Source organism: Pseudochaenichthys georgianus, chromosome 19, assembly GCF_902827115.2.
Source record: "Pseudochaenichthys georgianus chromosome 19, fPseGeo1.2, whole genome shotgun sequence".
NCBI classification, from domain to species: Eukaryota; Metazoa; Chordata; class Actinopteri; order Perciformes; family Channichthyidae; genus Pseudochaenichthys; species Pseudochaenichthys georgianus.
In genome coordinates, this window is record NC_047521.1 from 22,179,419 (window position 1) to 22,206,223 (window position 26,805).

The 26,805-nt window shown below is 40.5% G+C and overlaps 1 protein-coding gene across 1 annotated transcript in view; it reads left to right on the forward strand.

Annotated features, from left to right (window-relative positions):
• The first annotated feature begins 1,110 nt into the window (after positions 1-1,110).
• wdr90 (WD repeat domain 90) overlaps positions 1,111-26,805 on the forward strand; it is a 31,928-nt gene continuing 6,233 nt past the window's right edge. The window contains exons 1-36 of the mRNA XM_034106683.1: positions 1,111-1,388; positions 1,845-1,936; positions 2,317-2,493; positions 2,910-3,048; positions 3,174-3,344; positions 4,004-4,130; positions 4,673-4,740; positions 5,105-5,217; positions 7,880-8,113; positions 8,236-8,298; positions 8,382-8,450; positions 8,996-9,106; positions 10,300-10,445; positions 11,526-11,583; positions 11,811-11,929; positions 12,326-12,487; positions 12,576-12,706; positions 13,897-14,013; positions 14,935-15,170; positions 15,699-15,835; positions 16,120-16,250; positions 16,658-16,788; positions 18,445-18,510; positions 19,071-19,080; positions 20,357-20,580; positions 20,801-20,934; positions 21,025-21,065; positions 21,170-21,295; positions 22,054-22,206; positions 23,142-23,224; positions 23,309-23,411; positions 23,981-24,102; positions 24,726-24,882; positions 25,279-25,469; positions 25,990-26,158; positions 26,608-26,731. Of these exons, the coding sequence (XP_033962574.1) occupies positions 1,376-1,388; positions 1,845-1,936; positions 2,317-2,493; positions 2,910-3,048; positions 3,174-3,344; positions 4,004-4,130; positions 4,673-4,740; positions 5,105-5,217; positions 7,880-8,113; positions 8,236-8,298; positions 8,382-8,450; positions 8,996-9,106; positions 10,300-10,445; positions 11,526-11,583; positions 11,811-11,929; positions 12,326-12,487; positions 12,576-12,706; positions 13,897-14,013; positions 14,935-15,170; positions 15,699-15,835; positions 16,120-16,250; positions 16,658-16,788; positions 18,445-18,510; positions 19,071-19,080; positions 20,357-20,580; positions 20,801-20,934; positions 21,025-21,065; positions 21,170-21,295; positions 22,054-22,206; positions 23,142-23,224; positions 23,309-23,411; positions 23,981-24,102; positions 24,726-24,882; positions 25,279-25,469; positions 25,990-26,158; positions 26,608-26,731 (4,448 nt within the window). The 5' untranslated portion in view covers positions 1,111-1,375. The remainder of the gene's footprint in view (positions 1,389-1,844; positions 1,937-2,316; positions 2,494-2,909; positions 3,049-3,173; positions 3,345-4,003; positions 4,131-4,672; positions 4,741-5,104; positions 5,218-7,879; positions 8,114-8,235; positions 8,299-8,381; positions 8,451-8,995; positions 9,107-10,299; positions 10,446-11,525; positions 11,584-11,810; positions 11,930-12,325; positions 12,488-12,575; positions 12,707-13,896; positions 14,014-14,934; positions 15,171-15,698; positions 15,836-16,119; positions 16,251-16,657; positions 16,789-18,444; positions 18,511-19,070; positions 19,081-20,356; positions 20,581-20,800; positions 20,935-21,024; positions 21,066-21,169; positions 21,296-22,053; positions 22,207-23,141; positions 23,225-23,308; positions 23,412-23,980; positions 24,103-24,725; positions 24,883-25,278; positions 25,470-25,989; positions 26,159-26,607; positions 26,732-26,805) is intronic.

Sequence of the window (26,805 nt, forward strand, 5' to 3'; positions counted from 1 at the left end):
GTAGCCTGTTATTGTCTCATTATACCGCACTGTGAATGAATTAAAAGTAAATATATAAGTCATCATGAACACATCTGTCAATCAGACAGAGGGCTGCTGCCTCCTGTCATCATTAATGGACGTCTCTTTAAAATGACCGCTCAGAGGAGAGGAGTTCTCATTTCTCTAACCGCCTGCTGCTTCCCCTCCTCTCTCCTCGGTTCCCCTCCTCAGTCCTCCGCTCACATCTCCTGTGGGCGGGACTAAGTCACGAGGATAGGAGTCGAGGAGGGGAAATTAGAGAGAATTGAGAAGCCTTTAATATATAGGGGGGGGGGGGAGTCCTCACAACAATAATCTCCTGAGCACAGCGACCACACTTCAGAGGTTCCGCTCACTGATCTCCGACCTTGTCAGGTATTGAACATTCAATAAAATGAAGAACACAGAATGACTTAATATAAAACACAGAATGTGTGTGTTTATACAAAATGATTTACAAATAAACCCCGCTGCATATTTACAACTGTTAGCCTACAACTGGATAAGATATATATGTTGAATGAACAGAATTATAGCATTATAGTAATCAGAAATAGTGTCTTGATAAAGGTTATAAATGTCAAACTTTAAGTCAATCTACACCTGAACTATATGCACTGTCTTCTTTATAACAAATATTGGGTTAGCCTTTTTGCTTTCATATTACTAAAAACAGTGGTGTAAAGTAAATAAGTACATTTACTCAAGTAAAATGTACAATTTTGAGAGACTTCTTCTTTACTTCAGGATTTATTTATTTGTGCTACTTTGTACTTCGACCCCACTACAATTCAGGGATAATGGTGTACTTTACTCCACTACATTTATTGAATACCTTTAGTTACTTTGCACATTTCGTAACAACACATTAATAAGACCAGTTAGATCGGGTAACTTGCACATCCTACCCTACAGCACTTTTATTTAAGTACAAAATCTGAATATTTCTCCAACCTATGCTAAAATAACACAGTTTCTTCCTGAATTGCTTTTTTGCTCTGTGAACTCCATTACCCAGAAGCACCAGGGAAAGCAACGTACTTACGTCATGAGCGTCGTGCTGTCGTTGGCAACGGCGGAGGCTGGAGCGGGAAGGATACAACTCTAGTAGTTGTCAAATCAAAACTGTTGTTCACTCGCTTCCAGGGAGAACTGGAAAAGGTCTCTTATCTCCAAATAATGTGAAACTAAATGTGTTATCATAGTTCTCCACTGTGGCATTCTGATAAGGAGCTTTACTGTTAATGTAGCTGTCTGTTTGCTAGCTAACCTCTCTAAAGCCCCACTAGCTGCTCGTGTTCTCAGCTGCAGACACTGAGACATCAACATCTCCTGTTTGAAGCATTGTGTATCAATGGCCTCCAAAGGTAAAATTAACCTTTTTAATTAAAGTATTGTCCTGTTCACTTGTTAACTTATAACGCAAATAGTATACGTTGCTAACTTATATTGTCAATAGTTTACATGTGTTACTTATGAGTTGGCCTATCAAAGTACATTGACTTCAATTCTCAATATTAATCTGTATATTATTGTTGATATTCCATAGAGATACTTTGGGTATACATATTTCACTGTTGATATATACATATGTACTGTTCTTTTTTGTTTATGTATTACTAACTTAATACATGTATATCTGCTGTTTTTAGTGTATTTTGTATTTCATTTAATGTTGAGTTCATGTGCAATGCTGCTGTGACAACATCATTTCAAAAACTGGGATCAATACAAGTATATATTATCTTATCTTATTATGCAACCAATATTGTAAGACAACTTGATAGTTTAATGCTGTTATTCATCTTGTTTTGACTTCCCAGGTTGGCAGCATCCTTACGTCAACATATTCAAACATGTCAGGGTTGAAGACTGGAAACGGTCGGACAAAGTGGGGGAAGTGTCAACATGCACGGTAACCTTGCTGCACACTAATGTTAGTTAATGCCGTTAGTCAACCCAAGTTATACTTGACCCCCAAACTATCTTTTATATACCAATCACTCACTGCTGTAGGATTGATAAGTGACTGTTAAAAGTGTAGATTTGTCTATGGTAGCTTTGCATGAATTTCATTTCAGCTAGCGACAGGTTTTCACACGGGATAAAAAACCCTCAATACATTTTTTTTTTTCAAATCCTGCAGCATAGTTCCATTTTCTGTAGGCTCAGTATGTAGAAAAAGTTATATTTATGCTAAATTAACTGCTTTTCATCCAAGGACAGACAAATTGACAGATTGATTTGGTTTTCTGAGAAGAAGAATTAACTTTATGTCCTTGATAAATCTTCTAGGACAAGCGCCTGAAGTGCTCAGTGTTCAGGATCAGAGGGCCTGTTCCTGCCAACAGCTTCATCAAGATACCCAAAAACATCAACCAGTCTCTGGGGCTGACCGGTCGCTTCTTCTACCTTCTCTTCAGGCCCACCCCCGGAAAATACTTTGTGGTCCACCTGGATGTTTCTGTCGAGGTATCGGATCAGATTTCATTGATATGTTTGTGCTATCTTAACGATATTTCTTTTTTTTGAAAGGTCCCATGTCATGCTTTTCCGGTTATTACCCGTCCCCTTGTGTGTTATGAAGGTTTCAGCGTAGATTCTGGTACTTTAAATCATGTCCCACTGTTGGATATAATTAGCTCTCACAGTGGGAGATGTTCATTGGTTTTATATAACTCTTAAAAATAAAACCACAGCAATTTGCTTAGTTGCAAAATATTCAACAACTATCTACTAAGCACTTTGAATTGCCTTGTGTTGAAAAGTGCTATATAAATAAACTTGCCTTGCCTTACTATAAATGCCGCTATGGTGTATGTGAAGATTTAATTGATTTAAAAAAAAAAAAAAATGTCTTTCCCTTTCTCTCTTGTGCTTTGATATAGGAGGGCCAGGTGGTCCGTATCTCTTTTTCCAACATGTTCAAAGAATTTAAATCCACGGCTACCTGGCTTCAGTTTCCTTTCTTGTGCGGAGCTGCAAAGGATTCAGTCTATGAAAGCACAGCTAAATCTGCAAGACATGGTAAGATACAAGAACAGCCATACTCATCTAGATATGATCCATTTGTTGCATGCCTTTGCTGATAGTTCGCTGTATTTTGTATATAATGTAAATAATCTTGCAATATTTGTGTTTCTGTGGTCCAGGCTTAGTGGGTCCTGCTCCCACGTCAGTGCGTTGGACCTGTGTGACGCTGGATCTGCAGTACACTCTCTCTGTCTACCTCAACCGCTGCTACAGTCAACTCAAGAGCATTAAGCTTTGTGCCAACATGGCAGTGAAAAACATGTTCACCAGCAACCTGCTGCTAGATCCAGGTGAGACTAAGATGGCATAGATATTAACAGTATTATTATTATATCCTCTTTGTTTATAGTTGTGTATATCCCTGGTGGTTTTATACAAGTAAGCAAGATGATGTCATGTGAAAAAAAAGACAAATGCTGTTCTCTAAAAAACACTCTAATATAAAGAAATCGTGTTGATCTTAAACCCATTGCTTATTCAAACCATTTCATTAAATAATCTTAATTAGCAAACAACATTGATAACCAAGAATATTTAGAGCACACTTCAAATCCTTTAAGTGGAAACAAAATCTTCTCATACCCATCATTCTGCCCACTGATACAACATGTGCAATATTATTAATTATTAATAATGTTCTATAATAACGTTCAATTACGTATCTGCCACTACGTTTTTTTGCACTACTAAATACTGCTTGTCAATGTACAATATTTTACATTAATTATGTGACCGTCTGTTTCCTGTAGATATTTAATTGCTCTTTTTACTGCACTGTTAGTGTACCGTTTTATTATTATGCTGCTGTGTTTATTGTATTTTTGTAACTCTGGCACAACAATTTCCTTCGGGATAAATAAAGTCTTATCTTATTCCTCATTAGACTGCAACCTCAGATCTCTAGATAGTGTCCTCTTAGTGACTCCTGTATCACATCTTTACTCAACAGGTCTTTCCTTCAGTGAAGCCAAGCTGATGGGTCTGGTTTCTTCCGAGGGAACGAGTCCCGTCCCCAGAGACATGTCATTTCCTGTTCCCAAAGGAGGCTCCTGGCACGACCTCTACGATCACATCAGGTATGGTAACCTCACCTGGAAACTCAATGTACATCGCTGATATTATTCTAAAAGCAGAATCTACCCTGAACTCCTTTTTGTCGTTTTTGGGGCTGTGATATTTGGTAGTTTATTTTGAAACAGTTATAATCCCTGTTGCCTGTCACTGATGTTAACAAAACAAAGAATAGTCCTGACTCTTCTTCAAATGTCAATGTATTTCATTTCTACTCCAGACTGGTGACAACATATTGGGCTCTCTAGTCAGTGTGCTGCGCTGGTTGTTTTTTGTTGTTGTTTTCTTCTTCTCTGAGTCTATTGGCTGATCAAAAACTTTTAAGGTACCACCTACAGTGTGTATATGCTGTGCTTGTTAAGTCAATGAAAGCAATTTGGCTTTGTATTATCGACCAAATCAGCTATAATTTCATTACCAGAATAAAAACATAACAATACAAACTTCCCATTATTGGCTATTTATGAATTTGGGAAACTGCAGGTGCTGCTTTCGTCACAGTTTACATCTATTTAGTCTCTCATCTGATCTCATCCTTCCTCGACAGGTTTCCCTCAGAGGGAACGAAGCTACCCTTTGACTCCATTCAAAAAGACCCTCTCAGGCCCGAGGCTAGTAAGTCATGAACTATCACACTTCTCAACATTCATACAGTATTTAAAGCTTTTTTACTGTCTTTGCATGCCATAGTCTTGGCATTTTGATTCAAACTTAAAATGTGTTTTGCACCATGATTTTCTCTGTATTATTTATTATTATTATATATATATATTATTATGTATTATTTCTCTGTATTATTGTTGTCTATTTGCTTTAATTTTTATTGTAGATTTACTAACTCATCAAAATATATAAGAGCCATTAGGGATTTTTTTTTTTTATTATTGCCATACACAGGATCAAAGCTGTTTGGACAGAATCCATGTCCTCTCACAGGAATTTCTTGTAGCTGTGGTACTGCATGTTCTCTCTACCCCAGGTTGTGTCTCTGACCAAAGAAGACCAATTAGAGAGGAGCCTTGCTTTGTCAGCCTCAGCAAACCACTTCAGGACCGAGTGCCTCTCACCCAGCAGATCACCGCTCCAAAATCAGTAAGACTTAAGTGGGGTTGCACAATTAATCAACATTTTATCAAATCGCAATATGTGCTTCTTAGTGCAATTTATGGCTCACCAACCTTAAATGTTAACACAGAGAGAGATCAATAAAACACAAATATGGTTGAGATTAATTATTATTCAGTTTCGCAACAAACAAATAATAATGGGGAAACATTTACCTTGCTGCACAGCAACCAATCGCAGAAATGCCCCCAGAGTAGAAGTTTCACATAGGCATATATAGCTTCTAAATGACGCACACACATGAGAACAACATCCAGCCAACCACACAAACATCCTTATCACATGTATATTCCAGATGTCGAAAGGTCATTCTCATGATGTCTTTAGGAGTCTTGCAGGATATTGAACCTACCCAACTCACAACACTTAACTCAATTATATCTGAGGAAGACCTCTCTTGCTGACACCTAATAATTACGGAAGAGGCGATGGGTCCTCTTCTCTGGAAACCCAACTCAAATATACTTTTGTCTTAACTAACCATGTGACTAGGCATAAGACTGATATAACAAGACGATGGGGCCTCTCTGACCTATGCATCAGCTCACTTTAAATGAATACATCTATTCAGGGGCGTGCACAGACATTTGGAGGGGCTATTGCTCTAAACTGAAAAAGGGCCTCCCCTCCCAAAAAAAAACATAAGACCTTTTGAAAATTCTAACTTGTTGTTAATGTAAAAGGTTAATGAAATAAAAACACAACACTCATTGCAAGTGACACTCAGTTGACTTTTATGTCCAACTGCTAAATTCGTTATTCAGCCTGTTCAGTTCAGTCTCTCAAATGTGCTCTGAACTGGAGGCTTGGGATTAGCCCCCAACAGAACATGAACTTCACTCAGCACAGATACAGGCTTTGCATTTATCACTGATTGTTTGTATTAGTGTACTCCAATGTATGTAGTTGCTTGACATAATCCCAGTGCTTCACCTGAAGCTGCCCTGCTGGCACCTTTTATCCAGCTCTGCAAAGTTGCAGTCCTTTTAGCTGCCTCCTTCAGATATCTCTCTCTCTGCTTCAGTCTCCTCTTGAAGGCATTCTTAAGCACAGAAATGTAACATTAGGCTATGCATAAAATAACCAAACGATTATTACATTAACTAATTTGAACAGTAATTCACATCATCATCTCATAACAAAATAAGCTAAGGCAACTACTTGCATTCAGTGACTTGATTTTTTAAATGAAAACCAGGGATATCTTTTGTTTTGTGGTCCATATCTCATTAAAAATATCTAATGTTAGAAACTATTAAAGAGAGAATGGGGACAATTCTGTTTTAATATAGTTTGAGCATTGTAACTGCTGTGCAGACATACTGATAACATAGGGCTTCTAACTAATTACCTTAAATAAACTCACTTAATTCTCACTTAATTTCATTAATGAAACCAGTTCAATACGCATTATTCTTATTCTTATCATTCTTATTCTTATCATTCTTTATGAGCGCAGTAACGGTAAGGTATCTAATTACTTATTTATCTAGTATTCCATCACTTCATAACAGAGATGCTCAAACTGAAGTAGAAACATTGCAGAAATCCTACAATGAAGCGGGACAGTGAAGTGTTCTCCGTGAGAGGGTGATCAAGAAAAGAGAGCGAGCGGTGAGGGAGTTTACAGATGAAACGACACAGAAAGACAGAAGCACAACAACAAGTATATTTAGGTGTTTTTTTGTAAATAACCGACGGTGTCAAGAGGAAGATAAGTCCCCTGGTTGGTCCTCTATACTCTAACTGCCATGAGAAAACTCAAAATCAATTTTCCAAAATCCGACACTGGAGGTGGTCTTAAAAGCATATTTAAGAACGGGGACAGATTGACCGGGGGATTGGCCACCAAAGCCAGGCGGGCATTTGGTATGATCACCATAGCATATGAGGCCGGACTCGGAGGGCTTTCCTTTGCTTCCAGCCGTCAGATTGTAAACTAAGTCACGTTACTGGGGGCAGATGACAGCGCTGACTTCCGGTGTGTTTCCCGCAGCGAGACGCTACAATACTAATTGTTAGGCCTATCATGTTTATTCGGCCACAACAGAAAAGAAAAAAAAACCTCTCACTCTCTCCAGAGGGGCAGGTCAGACAAAAATGGCGAACGGGCCGTTGCCCGGGCAACATTAGCCCGTACTTGTGCACGTCCCTGCATCTATTGATAATTCAAAGACCATGGATAATTAGCAAAGAGACTCATGGGCCTCTCTAACTCTGGAGACTGAAATGCAATAACACACATGATGTAGCTTACCATGTGACCTTACTGAATAAGCCAGAAATACGCTGTAATAAGGATTCTGCCATAACATGCTAGTGCAATATTCTTCACTTTGAATTAAGTAGAATCACAATAATCCTTGAATACATTTTTCAATGATATTGAGAGTTATGATTACAAAATAATCAGTCCCTCCAATATTGTGAACCAAATTGCAAAATCAGTCAAAATATTTGAAATTAATCTATTTTTTTACAAACCATGCAGCCCTAGACTTGATTACCTTTTTAATAAAGTATTTAAAATCGAATCAGCTTGAATTTTGTCCCTGAAAATAGGGCAGACTTTAGATTTGTTTTGGCTGCTATATGTTTCCTTCTCAGTGTCCTCCTTCCGTCTTCTTAGATCGCAAGGAATCAACCTCCCATGGTGGTGACTGAAATCCCAGAGCTAGGTCTAGTTTCTACTCACCACAGTGATGATTCCCTCGGCCAAAATACTGACCAGCATCAGCAGGAGACAACTAGTTCAGAGCAGTTCACATCCAGGCCCTTCTGGGACACCGATGACGGGGGCGTTCATGTTCACCTTCATCCTGAGGATGGCTTCAGCCAACACGGGGAGGAAAGTGAACTAGAGGTGAAGCTTGTTTTCACTAGATCGTACATTCAATTTAGCTTAACAGAAAAGTCATTATATACCACAGTCCTCTCCTGCTCACCATGTCAGCATTGTAAACACTCTTCTTGTTATATTCCCAGGTTGCTTGCACTCCAGTTCCACGCCCGGTGCATCCATCATCATCCAACAAAAGCAGACAGCAGGTGAGAGAGGAGATCAGTACCGAGTGAAACCAGATCCATCAAAAGTTTGAAGCACATCACTTTTTCTACTCTCTCCTCCTTAGAAGCTGCTCCCAGACCCCATTCTCAGGCTCAATCGAATCATCGGCTTCGGAGGAGCCACTACTAAATATGTATGCTCATGTGAAGTAGGGCTGCACCATTTGGGGAAATAATCCAATTGCGATTTTTCTGATTCGATTTGCGATATTTGTTTTTAAGCGACCCAACGGAAGTTTATTGTAAAATGCGGCCATATCTCCGGCTAGGAAGGTCGCATCAACGTGCTTACGTCTCTAGCGCCCCCGCAGCCCGAGCTACGAGTGAAAGAACTAAAGTTACATGAAACTTCCGTTGGGTTGCTTTAAAGTCAAGCTTCAGTTTCAGATTCACCCTGTAATAGAAACATGTGATGGAGCATCACTAACCTGACTCAGATGGTTTGTTTCACCAAACCATCTAAAGCTCCAAATGGAAAGGGCAGGCACTTTCAAAAATATTTGGCAGGTGATTGGATCAATCTGTCTATCACACACTTCTGATTGGTGGGGATGACTGACACACCAAAAGAAAAGTGAATGTTAGACTCTCATCATGCTGGACTCGTGTACAGTTTGAAAGGGTACAAATGATGCATTGATGCCATGGAGTCTAACAACTGGACTTCTTTACTTTACAGGCCCTGTGGAGCAAATCGGGTGATGAAGTTGTGTATCCGTGTCACGCAATCATCGTCTCCATGAAGATATCGCCTAACCAGCAGAGATTCTTCATCGGACACACTGATAAGGTAACAACTCAGCATCTTAAATAACATCACACAAGTCCTGGTCTTTGCAGTTAGATTCTGTACAATCAAGATTTTACAAGAACTGAAACAGGAAATATTTGCTGCCAACTTCCAGCTTCATAATTTAAAAAAACAAACAGATTTCACTCTGTTTTCGCTTAAAATAACTCACACTTTACTTACCTATAAACTGCCACTTTCACACTTCTATAATGTATGTATATAGTATCCTTTGTAGTAGGTTGGTCTATTACAAAGTATTCTGTATATTCTATATTATGTATGCTAAAAATAGTCTATAGAAATATATACTTCTACTTTGAATATGTATATTTACTGTTTATTTTATAACATTTTCAACAGGCATCAGTTTGCACATACTACTTTAAAACAGATGAGTAACTCTGTAGTTGGAGTTAAACTGGAATTCCTCACCAAATGATTTAAAGAGCTGTACGGACATCTTTAGTTTTAAGAAAATATAATGAATTAACTTATATGCAAAGCCCTGTAAACATGCTGTAACAAAATAATGTCCCAATTTAGGATCAACATAGTAAATCTAATCCAAAGAGAGATTGTTTTTTCTAGAGTTTTTGTAACATCTGAGTATACATGCATGGCGAATAAACGGATCTTGTATGCACATGCTTCGGTATTATTCCTGGTGCGCGTGCTCTCTCTCTCTTTCTCTCTCTCTCACACACACACACACACACACACACACACACAAAACACACACACACACACACACACACACACACACACACACACACACACAGGCTTCAAATCAAGTTGCATAAATGCTTGAGCTACGTCATTGCAAACAAGCAGACAGCGCTGCTTCTCTCCCACACACACACACACACACACACACACACACACACACAAACACGCCGCTGCCCCTGACACACAGTCATTATTACAACAAATACACACTTGCAACTGATAACACTGGCAATGATTTTATATTTATTAGACTATTAAAAAAAAAATCATGGTCCAAATAAGTGGGGGTACAGCGATCCCCGGCGTCCATCAACCACTACACCACTGCCCACATCCCTAAAAACGGGGGTACGACGGAGCTGATCCAGATTTACTGCCGATATGACGTAATATCGGAAACGTTTTTTCTAGAGTTTTTGTTTGTTTGTCTTTTTCTAACATCTGTGCTTGTGCTCTCTCTGTAGGTCTCTGCTCTGGCTTTTAATGGCAACACAACACTGCTGGCCTCAGCACAAACCGGCAACCACAGTGTAGTCAGAGTGTGGGATTACCATAAGGGAAAGTGCCTGGCCATGTCCAGGATTCATGCTCATTCATTGTCCTCTCTGAGGTACCCAACTGCATAATATACTGTACTGTACTCTGTCACACACACCCACAGATATCTTTCATTATCAATGAGCTTTAAGCAGTAGAGAGGCAAAGTCCCGCCCATCTACTTCCGACCTATGGGACCTTATTTCGGAAGAAGTATGTATTGAAGTCAATGGGGAGAGAAAGACTATCTTTCGATCCCGTTTGAATTGTGCCACGAATTACACATGATGTGTGTCAATCGTAAAAAATTATTTGCATGTCAAAAAAAGTTTGTCGTAAAACTGTTGAAATATAAGACTATGAAAAATACGCAACTAGAAAGACTACAAATCCCAGAATCCCGGTCCCGCATGCTGGCTCTTACGGAACCGACTAACTCCCCTTGTGTGTATGCACAGCTCTCGACATGCCCAGACTTGTTGTGATTTTCACCTCTTTTAATACTTTCCGCCTCATTCTGAAAGAAAGAAGTGAAATGTGCCAACGTGACGGCCGTCTTGTTGTGTGGTGCGAGACGGGAGTTGTAGTTCATTGAGCGGTTTCACACAAAAAAAAGTGTTGCTTCGCAGTTTTACGACACATTTAAAAAAAATTGACTTGCAAAATTATCTTTTAAATTGACAAACATCCTATGTGTAATTCGTGGCACAATTCCAACGGGATCGAAAGATAATCTTTCTCTCGCCATTGACTTCAATACATACTTTTTCCGAAATAAGGTCCCATGGAGCTCCCCCGGAAAGGGAGGGACTTCGCCTCTATATGGAGACTCTTGGATGCCATTTATTTCCTAAAGAATGACCTCATATCTCAAAATAATGACTAAGTCTCCCTATATAATGAGAAACCTTCTCAAAATAGTGACTTGTTCATCTCAAAATGAAAACTCGGTAGCTCAAAAATAACACCCTGTCTGTATAAAAATAATGACCAGGAGTTCTCAAGAGACTGTCAATGTCATCATTTAGAGAAGGTCTCTCAATGTGAGTCACTGTAATGCAAAAATAGATCATTATTTGCAGAACATTTCTTACAATACATACAAAGTTTAAGTTACTAATGTTGTCTTTTTTGCTATTTCCCCTTTTCGAAGCTTCTCATACAGCGGTGGTATTCTCTGTGGAGTGGGTAAAGACAGCCACAATAAAACTGTAAGTGCTACAAATGTAAATTTCTCACATAAAAATTCAGTTTTTCTAATATATGTACAAGTGTGATGAGTTTTAGCTGAGCGTAATCTGAGGAGAGCCAGGGGTATCATTAGATCTTGATGAAAAAATGCTAAGCAACACTTTATTTCATTACTAAGGCTGAAAAATGTTATTCTCTTAATAAGAATCAAGCGACAAAGCTGTGAGCTGACTGTCTGTGTTTGTAGATGGTGGTTGTCTGGAACACTATGAACGTTAGTGAAGGTGGAGAAGTGAGCATTATAGCCAAAGCTCACACAGATGTGGACATACACACCATGAAGGTGGCCTTCTTTGATGATACAAGGTACCCTCTATTTAGATTTGTTGGCAGTGTACTTGATTGCATGTTGCATTTCTTTGCATTTATCAACTTCTCTGTTAAGATTCAACTGCTTTGCCCCATTTAATTATGTCATGACAGCCAATGATCCACATCTTGCACATATAGAGTATCATGTCATGTCAGGATGCTGCAGCGAATAATAGGAGGACGTTTATTTTCCAACTGCATGTATAGAATGAGAAGGTCTATTAATCTTGCAGAAGGTCTTGCAAAGTGTTTTCGAGTCCACTCTCACACTTAGTAAAGAAAGGTGTAAAACCCCGGTGAGAGCTGTGGAAAGATGCTCGCTGTTCAAGCAGGAGAAAAGTAGGCCTTGTGAAGACTTGTCATTAAATAATAACTCTGTGCTGGTTTCAGGATGGTGTCATGTGGTCGGGATAATATCCGCCTGTGGAGAGTGAGGAATGGAACGCTGCGCTCTTGTCCCGTCAACCTGGGTGACTACCACTCACTGGACTTCACCGATGTGGCCTTTGAGGAGGGAAACTCTTTCCACCAGCATCTTGATGATCGAACACTGTAAGAGAGCAAACCAGTCCTGAAACATCTCATTTAACACCCAAATCCTCTGAAATCATGATTATTAAAAGATTATTTCTTCCTATAGATTTGCCAGCAGTCGGAGTGGCTACATCTTTGAGATCGACTACAGCAGAATGGTTGTTAGAAACGTCAGGCGGCTGTTACCTGCTCAGCAGCAGCATGCAGACCACAGGGAGAAACAGACTTTTAACTCAGGTCTGTGCTTTTATGTTTTAACCCTTGTGTTGTGTTCAAAAGCTGTTGCCGTTCATGGTGTTCGCGGGTCATGATTTATCTCAGTCCAAAACACACAAAAGAATTACTATCATCCAATATTGTTTTAACTACATCATAACTAACTTTTATAATGCATTCAGAACCGTACAATCCTGTTGTAATTTAATGTTATGGCACAAAAACACATTACACCACATATTACACACCTGCATGTGTGAGTTCAGGTTCAAGTGTTAGTGTCTTTGAGAAAGGTCGAGTTCCCGTGGAGGGGGGGGGGGGGGGGTGGGCAGAGGGAGGGGAGACCAGGTGCATGTTGGGAAAAATTATTGTTACAGTTGATGAAGGGGGTGGGGGGTCTAAAGTCAAAGATGAATCTTGATTGGGCCAAATTTGACCTCGAGTCACCCAAAACAATTCTGCTGGGTCTCCCCAGACCCGAACACCAAATTATACACTTTTTTAGAGACCTTCAGACTTGGCCAAAATCGTCAAAATCTGTTTTGTAGTGTTTATATATCTGTTGTGGAGGATATCATGAAGCCTTGTTCTGATAAAAAAAACTAAAGGGTAGTTATTATATAATTTTAACTTGAAACGGGTCACGGGAGACCCGAACACAACATAAGGGTTAAAGGGGACCTACAGTATCATGCAAAATGCACTTTTTGTGCCCCCGCGCGGGCCGAATATTCGCTGCTGATTACTACCGAATACCCGGAGCCCGAAAAATGGTATTCGGGACAGTCCTAGTTCCCAGTGTGACAGGAGACTCACAAAGTATCCGAAAAAAAAAACTTCTCTCTTTTCCTCCTTACCCACTACCCTAAAAACGGGGGGTACAACGGGGCTGATCCAGATTTACTGCCGATATGACGTAATATCGGAAATGTGGGCTGGCTTTACGGCCACGGCCCTATCAGAGACGTTGCTGTATTTTTTTTTTTTAAAGAAATCAGCACTTCTCTAACAGGGCTGAAATAGAGGGATATGAGGCATGGCTAAAATGGGTGATCGGTTTGTTATTTTAAACAAAACACTTCCTAGACATGTTTTTTATGTATCTGAGACCTATAATATATGCCTACAAATAGTATAATAGGAGACCTTTAAAACAGGGGTTGGGTAGAGGGGGAACAGCCTTTAATGTCATAATGTTGTTTGTGTTTCAGGTCCAGGCATTGCCATCAACAGCATCAGTGTGTCCTCATCATTTTGCGCCACAGGTTCTGAGGATGGCTTCCTGAGACTCTGGCCCCTGGATTTTTCCGCTGTCTTCCTGGAGGCTGGTACGCTCAGCGGGGCGTGGATTAATATTTCCCTGCATCAAAATTACAATATCTTTCAGCTCCCAGTCCACTGGGAGTGATGCATGCATAAGCCTTGTATAATCTTCAATATATTTAGACATGTTATAGTTTGCATGGAGGAGATTTCATTATCCTGATTGATTTCAGTAAACATGATCCACATAAAAGTCTCTTTCACCTCCGCAGAGGGCCGCAATGATATAAATCTTTAAACAAACAAAGCTATTCCAGGGGGTCCGCGGGGTCTTAAAAAGTATTAAAAGTTGATAAAGCAATTTTGCGAAAAATGAAGGCTATTAAAAAGTATTAAAAGGCATTTTCCAAGGTATTACATTTTGTAGCTTGTTTTCAATAAGTATATAAATGGTCCAAAGAGGTTTTATTCTACAGTGTGCCTGAATGTAATCATTGCGTAGGTGTGTAGTGTGATTCTGTGGAGTTTATTTATGGCATCGTGTTGGGTTTGACGTCATCTGAACAGGACATCGCGCGCTCACTGCTTGATAGCGCAAAGGTCCGTTTACGCCGGTAGTTAAACAACATCGTTATGGGGAAATGCAAGTCTGCGTCCAAATGGTTGGAAGATAAGGAGGAAGGACAATCAATACTGTATATAGTCAATGTGAGGTGAAGTGTGTCGCCAAGGTAACCGGTTAAAACTCCAAGTGGCGATGAGGTCTTAACATGTATTGAAAGGGTCTTAAAAAAGGTCTTAAAAGGTTTTACATTTGACTTCAGGATTCCTGCATACACCCTGTGTTAACATAAACCTATAATAATGTCTGAGATAACTTGAAAATTAAACACAGTTTTGGAGATTTGCTACATTATTACATCAAAATTGGATCATTCTGTGAACCGACCTTCCTAACTATGAGATGTATATGTGCTTCCTCACAGAGCATGAAGGACCTGTGAGCCTGGTGTCAGTCTCTTCTGACAGCCTTCGGGTGCTGGCAGCCACCTCCACTGGTAACCTGGGTTTCCTCGATGTGAGCAGCCGCGGTTACAACACGGTGATGAGGTCACACACTGACACGGTGCTCGGCTTCAGCGTGGATGGCATCCGCCGGCATCTAACCTCAGCCTCCTCCGACGGCACCGTGCGCGTTTGGAACATGGATTCCTTGCATCAGGTCAATAAATACCACATTTAAGAGTTTTCAGAACAAATGTTCCCCTAATAATCAGCTCCTACTGTTTGAATGTTCTGATTATAATCATTCAACATGGCTTTCAATGTGTTGAACCAGACAAGACGTAAAATTAACAAATACAATAAAAAGGTGGCATTTGGCTTTATATCAGCTGTCCTTTCTCTGTTGAAGCAAAGCCATGCCGTGGTCGATGTTTTTTTCCTGTCAGACTGTTTTGTGTTAAGTCTTCTGTATTTCTTGGCAAAACTGAGCATGAACTCTCTGTTTTGATAAATATGGGGAATTCTGAAGATATTATTATTGTACTATACACTCCTGTCTTACCTGTGGCAAACTAAACCACGAAGCACATTTTTGGGTTTAACTTATTTAGGTTATATCAAATAATGTAAAGGTTTGCTTTGAAGGCGCTCCACAAATGAGTATAGTTAAACCTCCTTTCCCCCTGCTTTTGTTACCATTGGTTTACCTTTACCTAACTGAATGTCTGTTGTCTCCTGTGCTTAGTTGTATGATTTTGCGTCAGAGGACAGCCCCTGCTCGGTGGCTTTCCATCCCAGCGAGCAGGTCTTCTCTTGTGGCTTCAGCTCCGGCATCGTCAGAGTCTTCGACATCTCCGCTGCCAAGCTGCTGGCTGAACACAAGTACTTCTTAACTAACGTCAAAGCTCAAGCTGCCCCACTGAGAGCACTTCTATCTGGGATTCTAAAAGCTTGTGTGGGCGCAGTAACTATAATATTGTATGGCATGTGAAAATACATCAGATGGACCTCATGCACTTACAATTTCAAACAAGGACGTTTGTGTGTGTTTTCTGCGATGCATTATAGAAAAGCTTTTAGACGCTGTCCTTCAGGAGAAAGCGTAATGACTGCTTTTATTCTCATGTTCTTTCTGTTTTTTCTTTCTTCACAACAATAAAATACAGGCAGCACAGAGGTGAAGTGGTGGGTCTGGCCTTCTCACCGGACGGGGAGTTCATGTACAGCGCTGACTCTCAGGGCTCTCTGGCACTTTACAATGCCTCAGAGGAAGACCTCAACGTGATCAGAGTTGTGTGTATGTATGCACACAGTTAGAGCCAGTCTTTGTTTTGTAAAAGTGGCCAAATATGTTCACCTAATTGTGACCTCTGTAGTCAAGGAAGTATAAAAGACAACATTTCCCACAGTGCCAGACTCTTAAGAGACACAGACATGGGCAACTTGTGTGAAAAACGCCGTTGAGGAAGCTGCGACACACACAACATTGCACAAACACACCTCAGTTAGATTCCATAATTACAATCATTAGAAATCTCACAATGGAAAGAACACTTTAAAATATAACACACACTTTCTGATATGTTGTGTATTATCAATTGATTGATATTGCGAGTTTCTCAATCACCAGTTTGAATCACAGTTTATCAGGCAGCCATGTTCAGCATCACTGTTGTGTGATTCTCTCTGTTCCTGATTGGCTAGGTAATGTGGTGGCTCGAGGCACTGAGCACGCTCCAGACGCTCTCGCTGTGAGCAGCGACAGCTGCTGTCTGGCTTTCATCGGCCCCTCGGAGTACATCGTCACCATCGCTGACTCGCGCTCTCTGGATGAGGTACCTTACACAACGTCGGCATCACACCATTTGTCCCAACGCCCATTAAATTAAGATCTGGTTCCACATAACAGTTGTGAAGGAATGGTGAGGGAGCATCATCCTTACCTAAAACTAGAGCTGAAGAACAGCTCACTCTAAGTTTGGCAAAGAGCGATGTTACGGGGATGTGTGAAAGTTATTTTTTTGCCAAACAATAACATTTTCTTTAGCTGGATAACTAGCTTACCTTTTCTTTCAATCCTTACGTTAGCTACAGTATAACTTACTCTTTGTAGTTGATTTTCGTAGGAATATTGTTACAGTCTATCATAATCATCTCATAATCAATATCATCTTCACTGATGAGCAAGTGTCAATCGAAAATTAACTTTTTGAATTTTTTCAGTCACCTGTACAGAGAGACACAAATATACACATACAAATTATATAAATAAGGGTACCACAAAGAGAAAATACGACAGGTAGTTCCTTGGCCACCCCACCCCTCTTGCCCTTCCACATAACAACTACATGTGGCTTGTTTGCAATCGTAATCCAAACGGTTCATCTAAAGCAGGGGTGCCCACACTTTTTGGGCCGGTGGGCTACTTTTGAAATGACCAGCTCACCGAGGTCTACCAACCAAAAATAAAATCCCAAATTGCAAGGAGCTGAATAACACGTGTTATGTATACATGGGATAACTACAACAACGCTATTTGGGTTCTTGCAGAAACAAATACATAAAACTAAAATGGCATGTTAACCTCTCTCTATTTCTCTCTCTCTCTGTTAAGAAACACATAACAAGCAGGCTAAGAAACCACTCCATGTCCTGAAATCTTAAACATAAAACACAAATATAAGTACAAGGAATACAATAAACGAGTAGAATCAGTCCAATATAGGCATGTTATTCTCTCTCTCTCTCTCTCTCTCTCTCTCTCTCTCTCTTGATTTAAATTAACATGCATCCGCTAAGAAAAGTAGTCCGTTGTTACTGTTTGAACTAACGTAACAACGGCAGGAACTGCTTCGATAGTGTTTTTGAGGAGCTTTTTGATTACAGATTTGAAAACATCGTTGCTTGCACAATGTGCACAAAGTAGCACAATTGCTGCAGCCTAGCAGCTGATCTCAGAGCACGCTCCCCTCTCCTGCAGGGGGGCGTGGTCAGCTGCAGCTCACAGAATCAGCCCCCTGCAAAAACAGCGCTGGAAAGAGCAAATGGAGCGAAATGAGGCATGGCATTTGATTTAATTATAAAAGGTATAATATGTGGTAAACTGAAGAGCCCTTTGGGAGCCGAAAGAGCCGGCTCTTCTTGGTGAGCCGAGCCAAATGATCCGGCTCACCAAGAAGAGCCGGAATTCCCATCACTACCCGGCACTTGACTGATGTTATATCGCTTTGCATTCTGGGTTAACAGACTGGAAAGCGATAGGTCGCTTTTTCTGTCAATCAAGTAAACTCCTGAATTAAGTGGCAGGGAGGACAAGGAAGGAGGGATCAAAACTGTTTTGTCTATTTAACGGAGCTTGATTTTTTTTATTTTAATGAATGACTCGCGGTCTACCAGCATTGGTCGACGTACTGGGCACCTCTGATCTAAAGTATTTTTTGCATTTAAATTAACCTGTTCTCTTCCTGTGTCCCCCTTCCACCTCCCTCTAGTTGCTCCATGTAGATGTGGAATATTTTGGGACGTGCAGAGCCCCCCGTCTGGATTCTGCTCGGAGGGTGCCTTCTTCTCTCCGGCCTCCATCTGAACATGTTGGTCACGCACACATATCTTCTAAAAAGATCCTCTGGGGTCATCACCAAGAGACAGGGGGAAGGGCCGGCCTGCCTCCGTAGAGGTAACCGGGCTGAGCCTTACAACATTAGCAGAACATAAACACTACTCCAACCAGAATAACTTACACATCACTCCTATTCTACTTCTCTTCACTGTCCTCCCAGTAAAACTAAATCACTCTTAAAATACTTTATGTTTTACTTTTATTACATGTCATTTGTTAGACAACTTTTATCCAAAGCAACTTACATACTCAGTACTGTGTGGACAATGCCCCACAGGAGCAATGTGGGGTGAAGTGTCTTGCCCAGGGACACACGACATGCTGACTGCAGTGGGGTTTGAAACCAGGGTTTTCCGCTAGGATTTTTTCTCGCCGGTCAAATGTCCGGGCAGAATTTATTTTACCGGACTAATTTGAAACTTACCGGTCATATTTCAATAATAATAATAGTTGTGTAGCAGAGTTTCCGTTAGCAGGTAATTACCGGACTATGAGCAGATATGCTTCAGTTTAAAACTCAGTTCACGGGCTCATTTTTATTTGCTTCAGTTATAATCGTAACAGATCGAAAAATTCAGATTCATTTTCAATAAATGATTCCACAAACAACAAACAACATAATTATTACATTCAAACAAACTACTTGTAGTAGATAACGTACATTATTCAGAAGTTTACATCAACTTTGAATAATAACACGGGAGAAACGGATCCTCTCCTCTCTCTCTCTCCTGACAGCACGTCAATTTCTCCTGCAGCTCGCTAACAGAGGGCGGGGCTTCAGGTGATCCTGCAGAGCTGCGTTGTCTCGGTCAGACTCAGCAGCTGATCTGATCTCTCTCTCGCTCCGGTTACACTTCACTCGCGTTTCTGTCCATATAAGATCAGATCCAGCTCTCCTGTCGGCCCTTTATATAGAGCACCGATCAACTATTAAGAGTGAATATCGGCCGATCGATCGGAGCATCCCTAATTATTACCAGACATTTTGACCGTCAGGTTTTGAATTTACCGGTTTTTTTATAAATGTTACCAGCTAAAAACCGGTAATTACCGGCTAACGGAAACCCTGGTTTGAACCTGTGCTCCCCTGATCCCACCACCAACGCACAACCCCACTGCACCACAACGCCTTACTCTATGTCTACAAATGGAGTAGCTGCTTCCTAAGGTGTTAACAGGCTAACTTTATACACCAGGCAGATTATTATATATAAATAAGGACACATTTATAAAACCCCTATGATGCCTTCCTGTCATTATTCAGTCTTACTCTAAAATTCTCTACACATGGCAGGTCTTTTAAAAACTGAATTTCCCCTAGGGGGATTAATAAGGTTAATCTTCTTCTTATCTTCCTCTTTTATAACATTGTCTATTTTTCTGCAGGCTTTAAGTTTAATGTGTTTTATAAACGGCCAACTTTAATTTATTTTTGTGTTAGTATTTGTGTTTCTCCCTTTTTAATTAAAAATGCCTCTTATGGCTTATTCAGGGTGTCCGCGGGGTCTTAAAAAGTATTAAAAGTTGATCAATCAATTTAGCGAAAATTAAGGCTTATCTTATATGTTTTTGTCATGTTTCATCTTCGCAAATGTATTTATTAATTTATTCAACAACGTGTTATATAAATAAACGTAATTCTATGTTATGTTAAGTACTACAGATCAATACGGGACTTGAGAGGGTCTGAGAGGTAATTACCTGAAAGTACTTTCACGCTGTGTCTGCTGTAGGAAATGTGTAAAAGATGTCTGTAAATAGAGTAGACTAACATCAGTGAGTGTTAATATGTACAGTTCTGTTCCTACTTCCTACGCAATCATGTTATTCTTTTTCCAACCAATGTTTGTTGGTGACTGTCTTTCTGTCCCGACAGGTGTCCAAGGTGCACAAACACCAGTGCTCGTCCCTGGCTGTGAGTGAGGACAGTCGGTTCCTGCTGACGGCGGGACACAATGCTGTCAAAGTGTGGGATTACAACATGCAGCTCCATATAAACTCACAGGTCGTTAAAATGTTTATAGTTTACGATAAGTATTAGTCACTGGAAAATAAACTACAGATTCTGTTGTATTTTAAACAAACAATACAAAGGATTTTAACAATGTAATGATGTCGTAATCTGTTGCATTCAAGTACATTGTCTTAATTTGGATTGATCAGTGGGAGTATTAGTGTTTCATGTTGTTTAATAATGAACTAAAAGGTGTGTTTCTTTCACCCAGATGTTTATCGGCCACAGTCAGCCAATCCGCCAGGTGGGCTTCACCCCCGACCAACTGGGCGTGGTCTCAGTGGGAGACGCCATCTTCCTTTGGGACTTCCTGGCACTTGCTGTCGACTCTTTGACTGACAGCCGGTAGTAATCCCTGTAGCATGTTGTTATCTGTGTGTTACACCGTGTAGTTTTATTGGCAGAATATCTGAAACCCTCTGTCCTCGCTCACAGTTCACCTCTGGTAATAAGACACACCCCTGCCCCTAAATCAGGTAATTTCATTGAAATGTTGTATTAATGCTACAATAAAATCAGATTAAGTGGATTTCAATTGTTTGTTGTAATACATTGTTTGTCTTGTGTTTTCATGTCCTAGTTCAACCACACACTGAAGTGAATGGAGTTCGGTTGTCCAATGGGATGCCTCGACGCACGGCTCCTCTTCCCTCCTCTCCGCCACCACGACTCGACATCAGCACCCTCGACCAAGTTGACCAGGGGGGTGAGTTATTTTTTTTCTATTTTTAAAAGGACCTACAAACACACCCTATCTACTGTGATCTGTATGGTTAGCTTTGAAAGCACTTGTAGCGTCATCTTGCTAAATTCTGTCCAGTAGCACAAGAACAAAATAAGACAAATCTACCTTACCAAAATCTAAAATTAGTAGGTTTGTAACTATTCATTAAACCCTAATCTTGAAATATCACTAACAACACTTATTGTGTTTCCTTGTGTGCTTCTTGAATGTCATTTCTCAAATGCCAATATGGATTTGAAAAACTGTTCAATTGTAACTGCCATTTATGAAGCTCTTCAGAAGTTGACAAAAGCACTTTCCTTTGATACGTCATTATGAGGGATTCAAACACATTCAAACAATATTAACTTGTTTTTACCTGAAGGAGGAAACGGTTGAACCAAATGATTGTATTGTTCTTTCAGGATTATTTCCGGCTCCTATATGATTTATTTTTTAAAGACTTGAATTATTTTCATGAGCTTGTTGATTTTATTTGCATATACAATGAAGTATGCCTGCTGACGTAGTGTATAGATATACAACAAAATGTCTAATGAAATCTCCAGTTTAAAAACAAATGTCTCATGCCAAGCAACACACTTCTTTTAGAAACACCAACATTTACTCACAACACATGTTTCAAGAGTGCATGTGTTGCTATACTTGTTCAATGAGCTTGATGATGATCATTTATTGTAACCCTGAGTCGTCGTTTCCCTCCTGTTTCCCTCCTGCAGTTTTGGGCTCCTTGTCGATATGTGATGACCCCCCAACAGTCCCCCCCGCTTCAGTTGCAGACCCTTCCTCTGACCCCAGACCTCCATCCTCCTTCCTCAGAGTCACAGAACTGACCCACACATCTCCACTCAACTCAAGTCTTACGGACGCTGGTAAAGGGCCTCATTGCATTGTTCCGCATTAAAGCTAGCATTAGTCATGTATTTAATGGCGCTTTTCCACTGCAGGGCCTAGCACGGCTTAGCACAGCTTAGTTTGGCCTTGGTAGGCCAGGTTCACTTTAAGCTGCGTTTCCATTATAGTTTAGTAACTGGGGTAGTAACTATAGTAACGCAGTGTAGGCGGGCCTATGGGGATCTTCCATTTAAAGTGTTGTTTAAAACTAAGTTAATGGGGCTCATTCACTGGAGCTTCCACAAACAACAACTAACATAATTATTACATTCAAATGAAGCACATTATTCAGGTTTACATTAACTTTGGAGAATAACACGGGAGAGATGAGCGGAAGCGCTCTCTGTTCCTCTCTCTCCCTCTCTCTCTCCTGACAGCCTGTCAGTATCGTCTCATGCAGCTCACTGATCCAGTAATGAGTGACCCGACAGTGAAGAATTAATATATTTCTAACTAGTTTAGCTTGTTCCAGAGGTAGATCAAATAGCTAAGTGTGTTAGATCTAACTCTTAGTGTGTGTGTCGCTCTGCTCACCGGTCCGTCACAGCGGGCGGAGCTGCAGGATTTCTTTCTTCACACACGTTGCAAACCGCTATTTTATTGACTTTTTCGGACACCTTAAAATACTGCCAGACCGGTGAAGCCATTTTGGCGAGCTTGTTTTGCCGCGCACAGAGAAAGGTGTCATGTATTTTACGCCATGTGATCGGCTCTCCTGATCGGCCTTTATAGAGAGCACCGATCGATCGGCAGAGAGTGAATATGGGCCGATAACGATCGGCGGCTGATCGATCGGAGCATCCCTACTAACTACCAAAGCTTAACTTCTTTCTGCAATTTGTTTTTCTTCTTAATGGCACAATTGTCCTTTCTCAAATGTATTTATCTCTAATTATGTGACATTTCCATATAGTTGAGTTGAAAGGAAAGAAGCCAGTACGTCCTGATTGTTACAGGCACTTTATTCCACGCTTCAAGACCTCCACTCTGGATCAGGTAGAGAGCACTTTGTATAATGACAGCAGTGATTGGATGTATTGGTTTGTTTTCTGTCCGGTCTTAATGTCCTCTCTGATCCAGGCTGCAGTGGCTCCTCAGGCAGGAGAAGAGGGCATAAAGCTGAAAGCAGTCATCGGCTACAATGGAAACGGCCGTAGCAACATGGTGTGGAGCCCTGACCGAGGTTATTATAAGATACTATTATATTAAAAGTAAAATCAAAAACTGTGAGGAATCGGTCCGTCAAATCTTGGGTTTCATGTTGCTCTATTTAGAATAAACTAAAAATATATATATGAACTTAAGAACTTAACCACATTGCACTACATCAAATAAATATGTAAACATATGTATATTCCAATATATACAGTTTTGTGTTAATAAAGATATCAATGCTGGAAACCAGGTTATTGCTTTAAAGTGTTATGCAGTAATATTCCTAGTATTAGTGAATAATAAATGTATACAGAGAAATTCTCATATTGCAACATGAAGCTCTATATGTGTATCCATACTGTATATATCTTTATTTTTGAATATATATTTTTTCTCTTAAAGGTTATTGTTAATGTTGAATCTCATTCTAATCAATGTTCAGATTTGAAAAATATGAAATATAGCTTTTAAACTTAAAATGCTTCACAGTCTAACTTCTAACTAAAGCAAGATTTAATAGAATAAGGTATTATAAATTGATTTACACAAATGTATTAGTTATTGCTTTGCCTGATCAGGAATGGCTTTCTGTTGCAGGTTTGTTTGCGTACTCGTGTGGCTGTGTGGTGGTGGTGGAGTATCTTCACACAGGAAGTCAGAGACACCTGCAGGGCCACAGCGAGGAGATCTCTTGTCTCGCAGTCACACATGATGCACAGGTACGTTTATTTCCACACTTCCCAGTTCTTTGACAGTGATTGGCTTAACAGTCGTCAGCAGGTAAGTTCAGCAGGAAAGAAAATTGGCTACATTAGCTGGTTGGCAATTCCATTCAGGCAATGCGACCACCGTCAGTCCATTCTCAACAGGGGACAAAAAATGGCATGTCTGCTCAGGAGAAAGATTGATTTTGACACTTTGATATACTGCTTGGTTTATTCAATGCTGTGGGAGCACTTTGTGTTCAGCACTTGCCATGGGAGGGTGTTACCACTCAGACTTCTTATAGAACAGAAGTTGACACTTTCGATGTGACGATTAAGTTAGATAACCATGGACCAGGGTTGTTAATGGCTACAAGGCTTAGTCATCGCAGTATTAAAGCAAGTGGTTCTATTTAAATGTATGTATTTGTCCAACATAGTCTGTGGGTTTCTAAAAGTCTTCTCAAAAGCCATTGTACTGTATCTAATGTCTGTGGATGATATTTCCACAAAGTTTGGGCCCAAGAAGTCAAGGATTATGAAGCAGGCTTTCTCGTGTTCGGCATTGTTAGTCCTGAGTCTAATGGAGTTGTAATATAAATTGAAAGTGTTGTGTGTATGTTTTTCTTCCTGTTCAGACGGTGGCATCAGCAGCTGGAGGCAGTAACGCCAGCAGGAGCCTCATCTGCATTTGGGACGTCCAGAATGGAACCTGTCGGAGTACCATCTCCTACCACAGGGGGGCAGTGCAGAGTCTGGCCTTCTCAAGGGACGATCGCTTCTTTCTCTCTGTTGGTCAGTCAAATATGAATTAGATTGCATTCAACTGTCATGACCAAATAAAGTGGCAACCCTTAATATTGTAGTCCTGTTTTGATATGGAACAGGAAATGTAGTTGTATACTACAGGTCCCAGAGTACCATGCATAAAATATAGAGTTCGGGAAGTTAGTTGCCTTTTTATAAATCATAACTGTCCAATGTGATTTTAATGCAGCAAATGGCTTCAGCAAAAGTAGTTAGTTACCTTGCAGCAAAGTTAGAGTACAATCAAATTGCATTTCCTGAGAGTAATTCATAGAAAAGTTTGACTTGTCTTCTGTCAGTTAAATTCTTAAAATTAGGACAATGTTTCAGCCATGGCCAACCATGTGACTCTGCTTCTACTGACCCCTGATTCTTGCCCCGTAGGAGACTTCTCTGAGCCAGAGGTGGCTCTGTGGAGCAGTAAGACCTTCCAGCTGCTGTCCAGTGTGAGTATGTCGGGGCCGCTCCATGACGCAGCGTTCAACCCCTCCGCAGCCGGCCAGCTGGCCTGCGTGGGCCGCCAGGGGGTTTTCTTCTGCCTGATCCACACACAGGGTTCAGATGTAGACCTCAAGGTAAAGGACCACAGAGAAAACTTGATTCGTAATTGATCTTCCACGTTGTTGCCTTGAAAGTGTTTTGAAACTATCTTTAATAGGGCTGCACAACTAATCAGCATTTTATTGAAATGGTTATATGGGCTAGTGCAATATGTAGTAAAGTATATACAAATATCAGTATTGTTGATTGTGGTGTTGCATAGATGTCCCGACTGTATGGTCCCGGCCTAGAAATCACATTCTAAAAACTTGATTAAATACCTTTGTTTGGTACGGATCCTCTAAATAAAACACACCATATCATTACATATCATGACAATAAGAATAATGATGCAAAAATGATCAATCCCTCTGTTATTTTTGAATCATATCACGATTGAAATCTCCGTTAAAAAAAATCACCATCAGTAATTCTTTCCATGTCGTGCAGCCCTAGCATAATACGTCAGAACTACATATTTGATTGGGTAAGTATTTGTTCTGTACTTTCATTGTTGGGTAATGGTAATGATTGACATCTCCCTCACACTCGTAGGTGCAGAGGGTGAAAGCCCCCTCAGAGGTGGGCGAGGTGGAGCTGACGGCGCTGTGCTACCACACCGACTCCTTTCTGTTCACCGCCACCAATCGAGGACACGTTTGCGTCTGGGACGTAAACACACAGCGCTGCTTCATGACCTGGGAGGCTGATGAGGGAGAGATTGGTACGAATAGACCTTTTGGTTTTTTCTAACCATCTAATTTGGATAAAAAAAAATGTTGCTTAATACTTTTTATTGTTCTTACAGTTAACACATTCACAATAGTGTTTGACTACTAAACGTTTGCGTCGTTTACGTTTTCACAGGGGAAAAATCTTACCCACAATTCCTTGGAAAATGTTCCTCTCAATGCCATGTTTCCATAGTTACACGCTGACACTGTCCAACTGTTACTATGTCAGTGTGAAGCTAAAACATCAGACGAGACTGCTATAGGAGTCTGCTACCAAAGTGTTATTCTCTTCAAGCTATTTGTGTTGTATTCATGGATTATTTAATTTTTTTAAATGCCTAAAACATCACTTTTCATCATTTTGAAATGTGTGGCTTGCATTTGTTCCGGTCCGGGGTTTCTACCAGTTGTAATGGGATGATTTGGTGTCTTCGTGTAGGAGTGCTGCTGTGTCGGGGGACCCATCTGTTGACGGGCAGCAACACCCGCTGGTTGCGTCTGTGGGAGGTAGAAGCTGTTCGGGGCATGAAGCCTCAGGAAAAGGTCTGCAGCGGGGAAGACAGGTCTGTAGCTCAGCTTTATTCTTCCTGTGGAGATCCAGACCGTATACATGTCTCTTTATCTTGTGGCATGAATG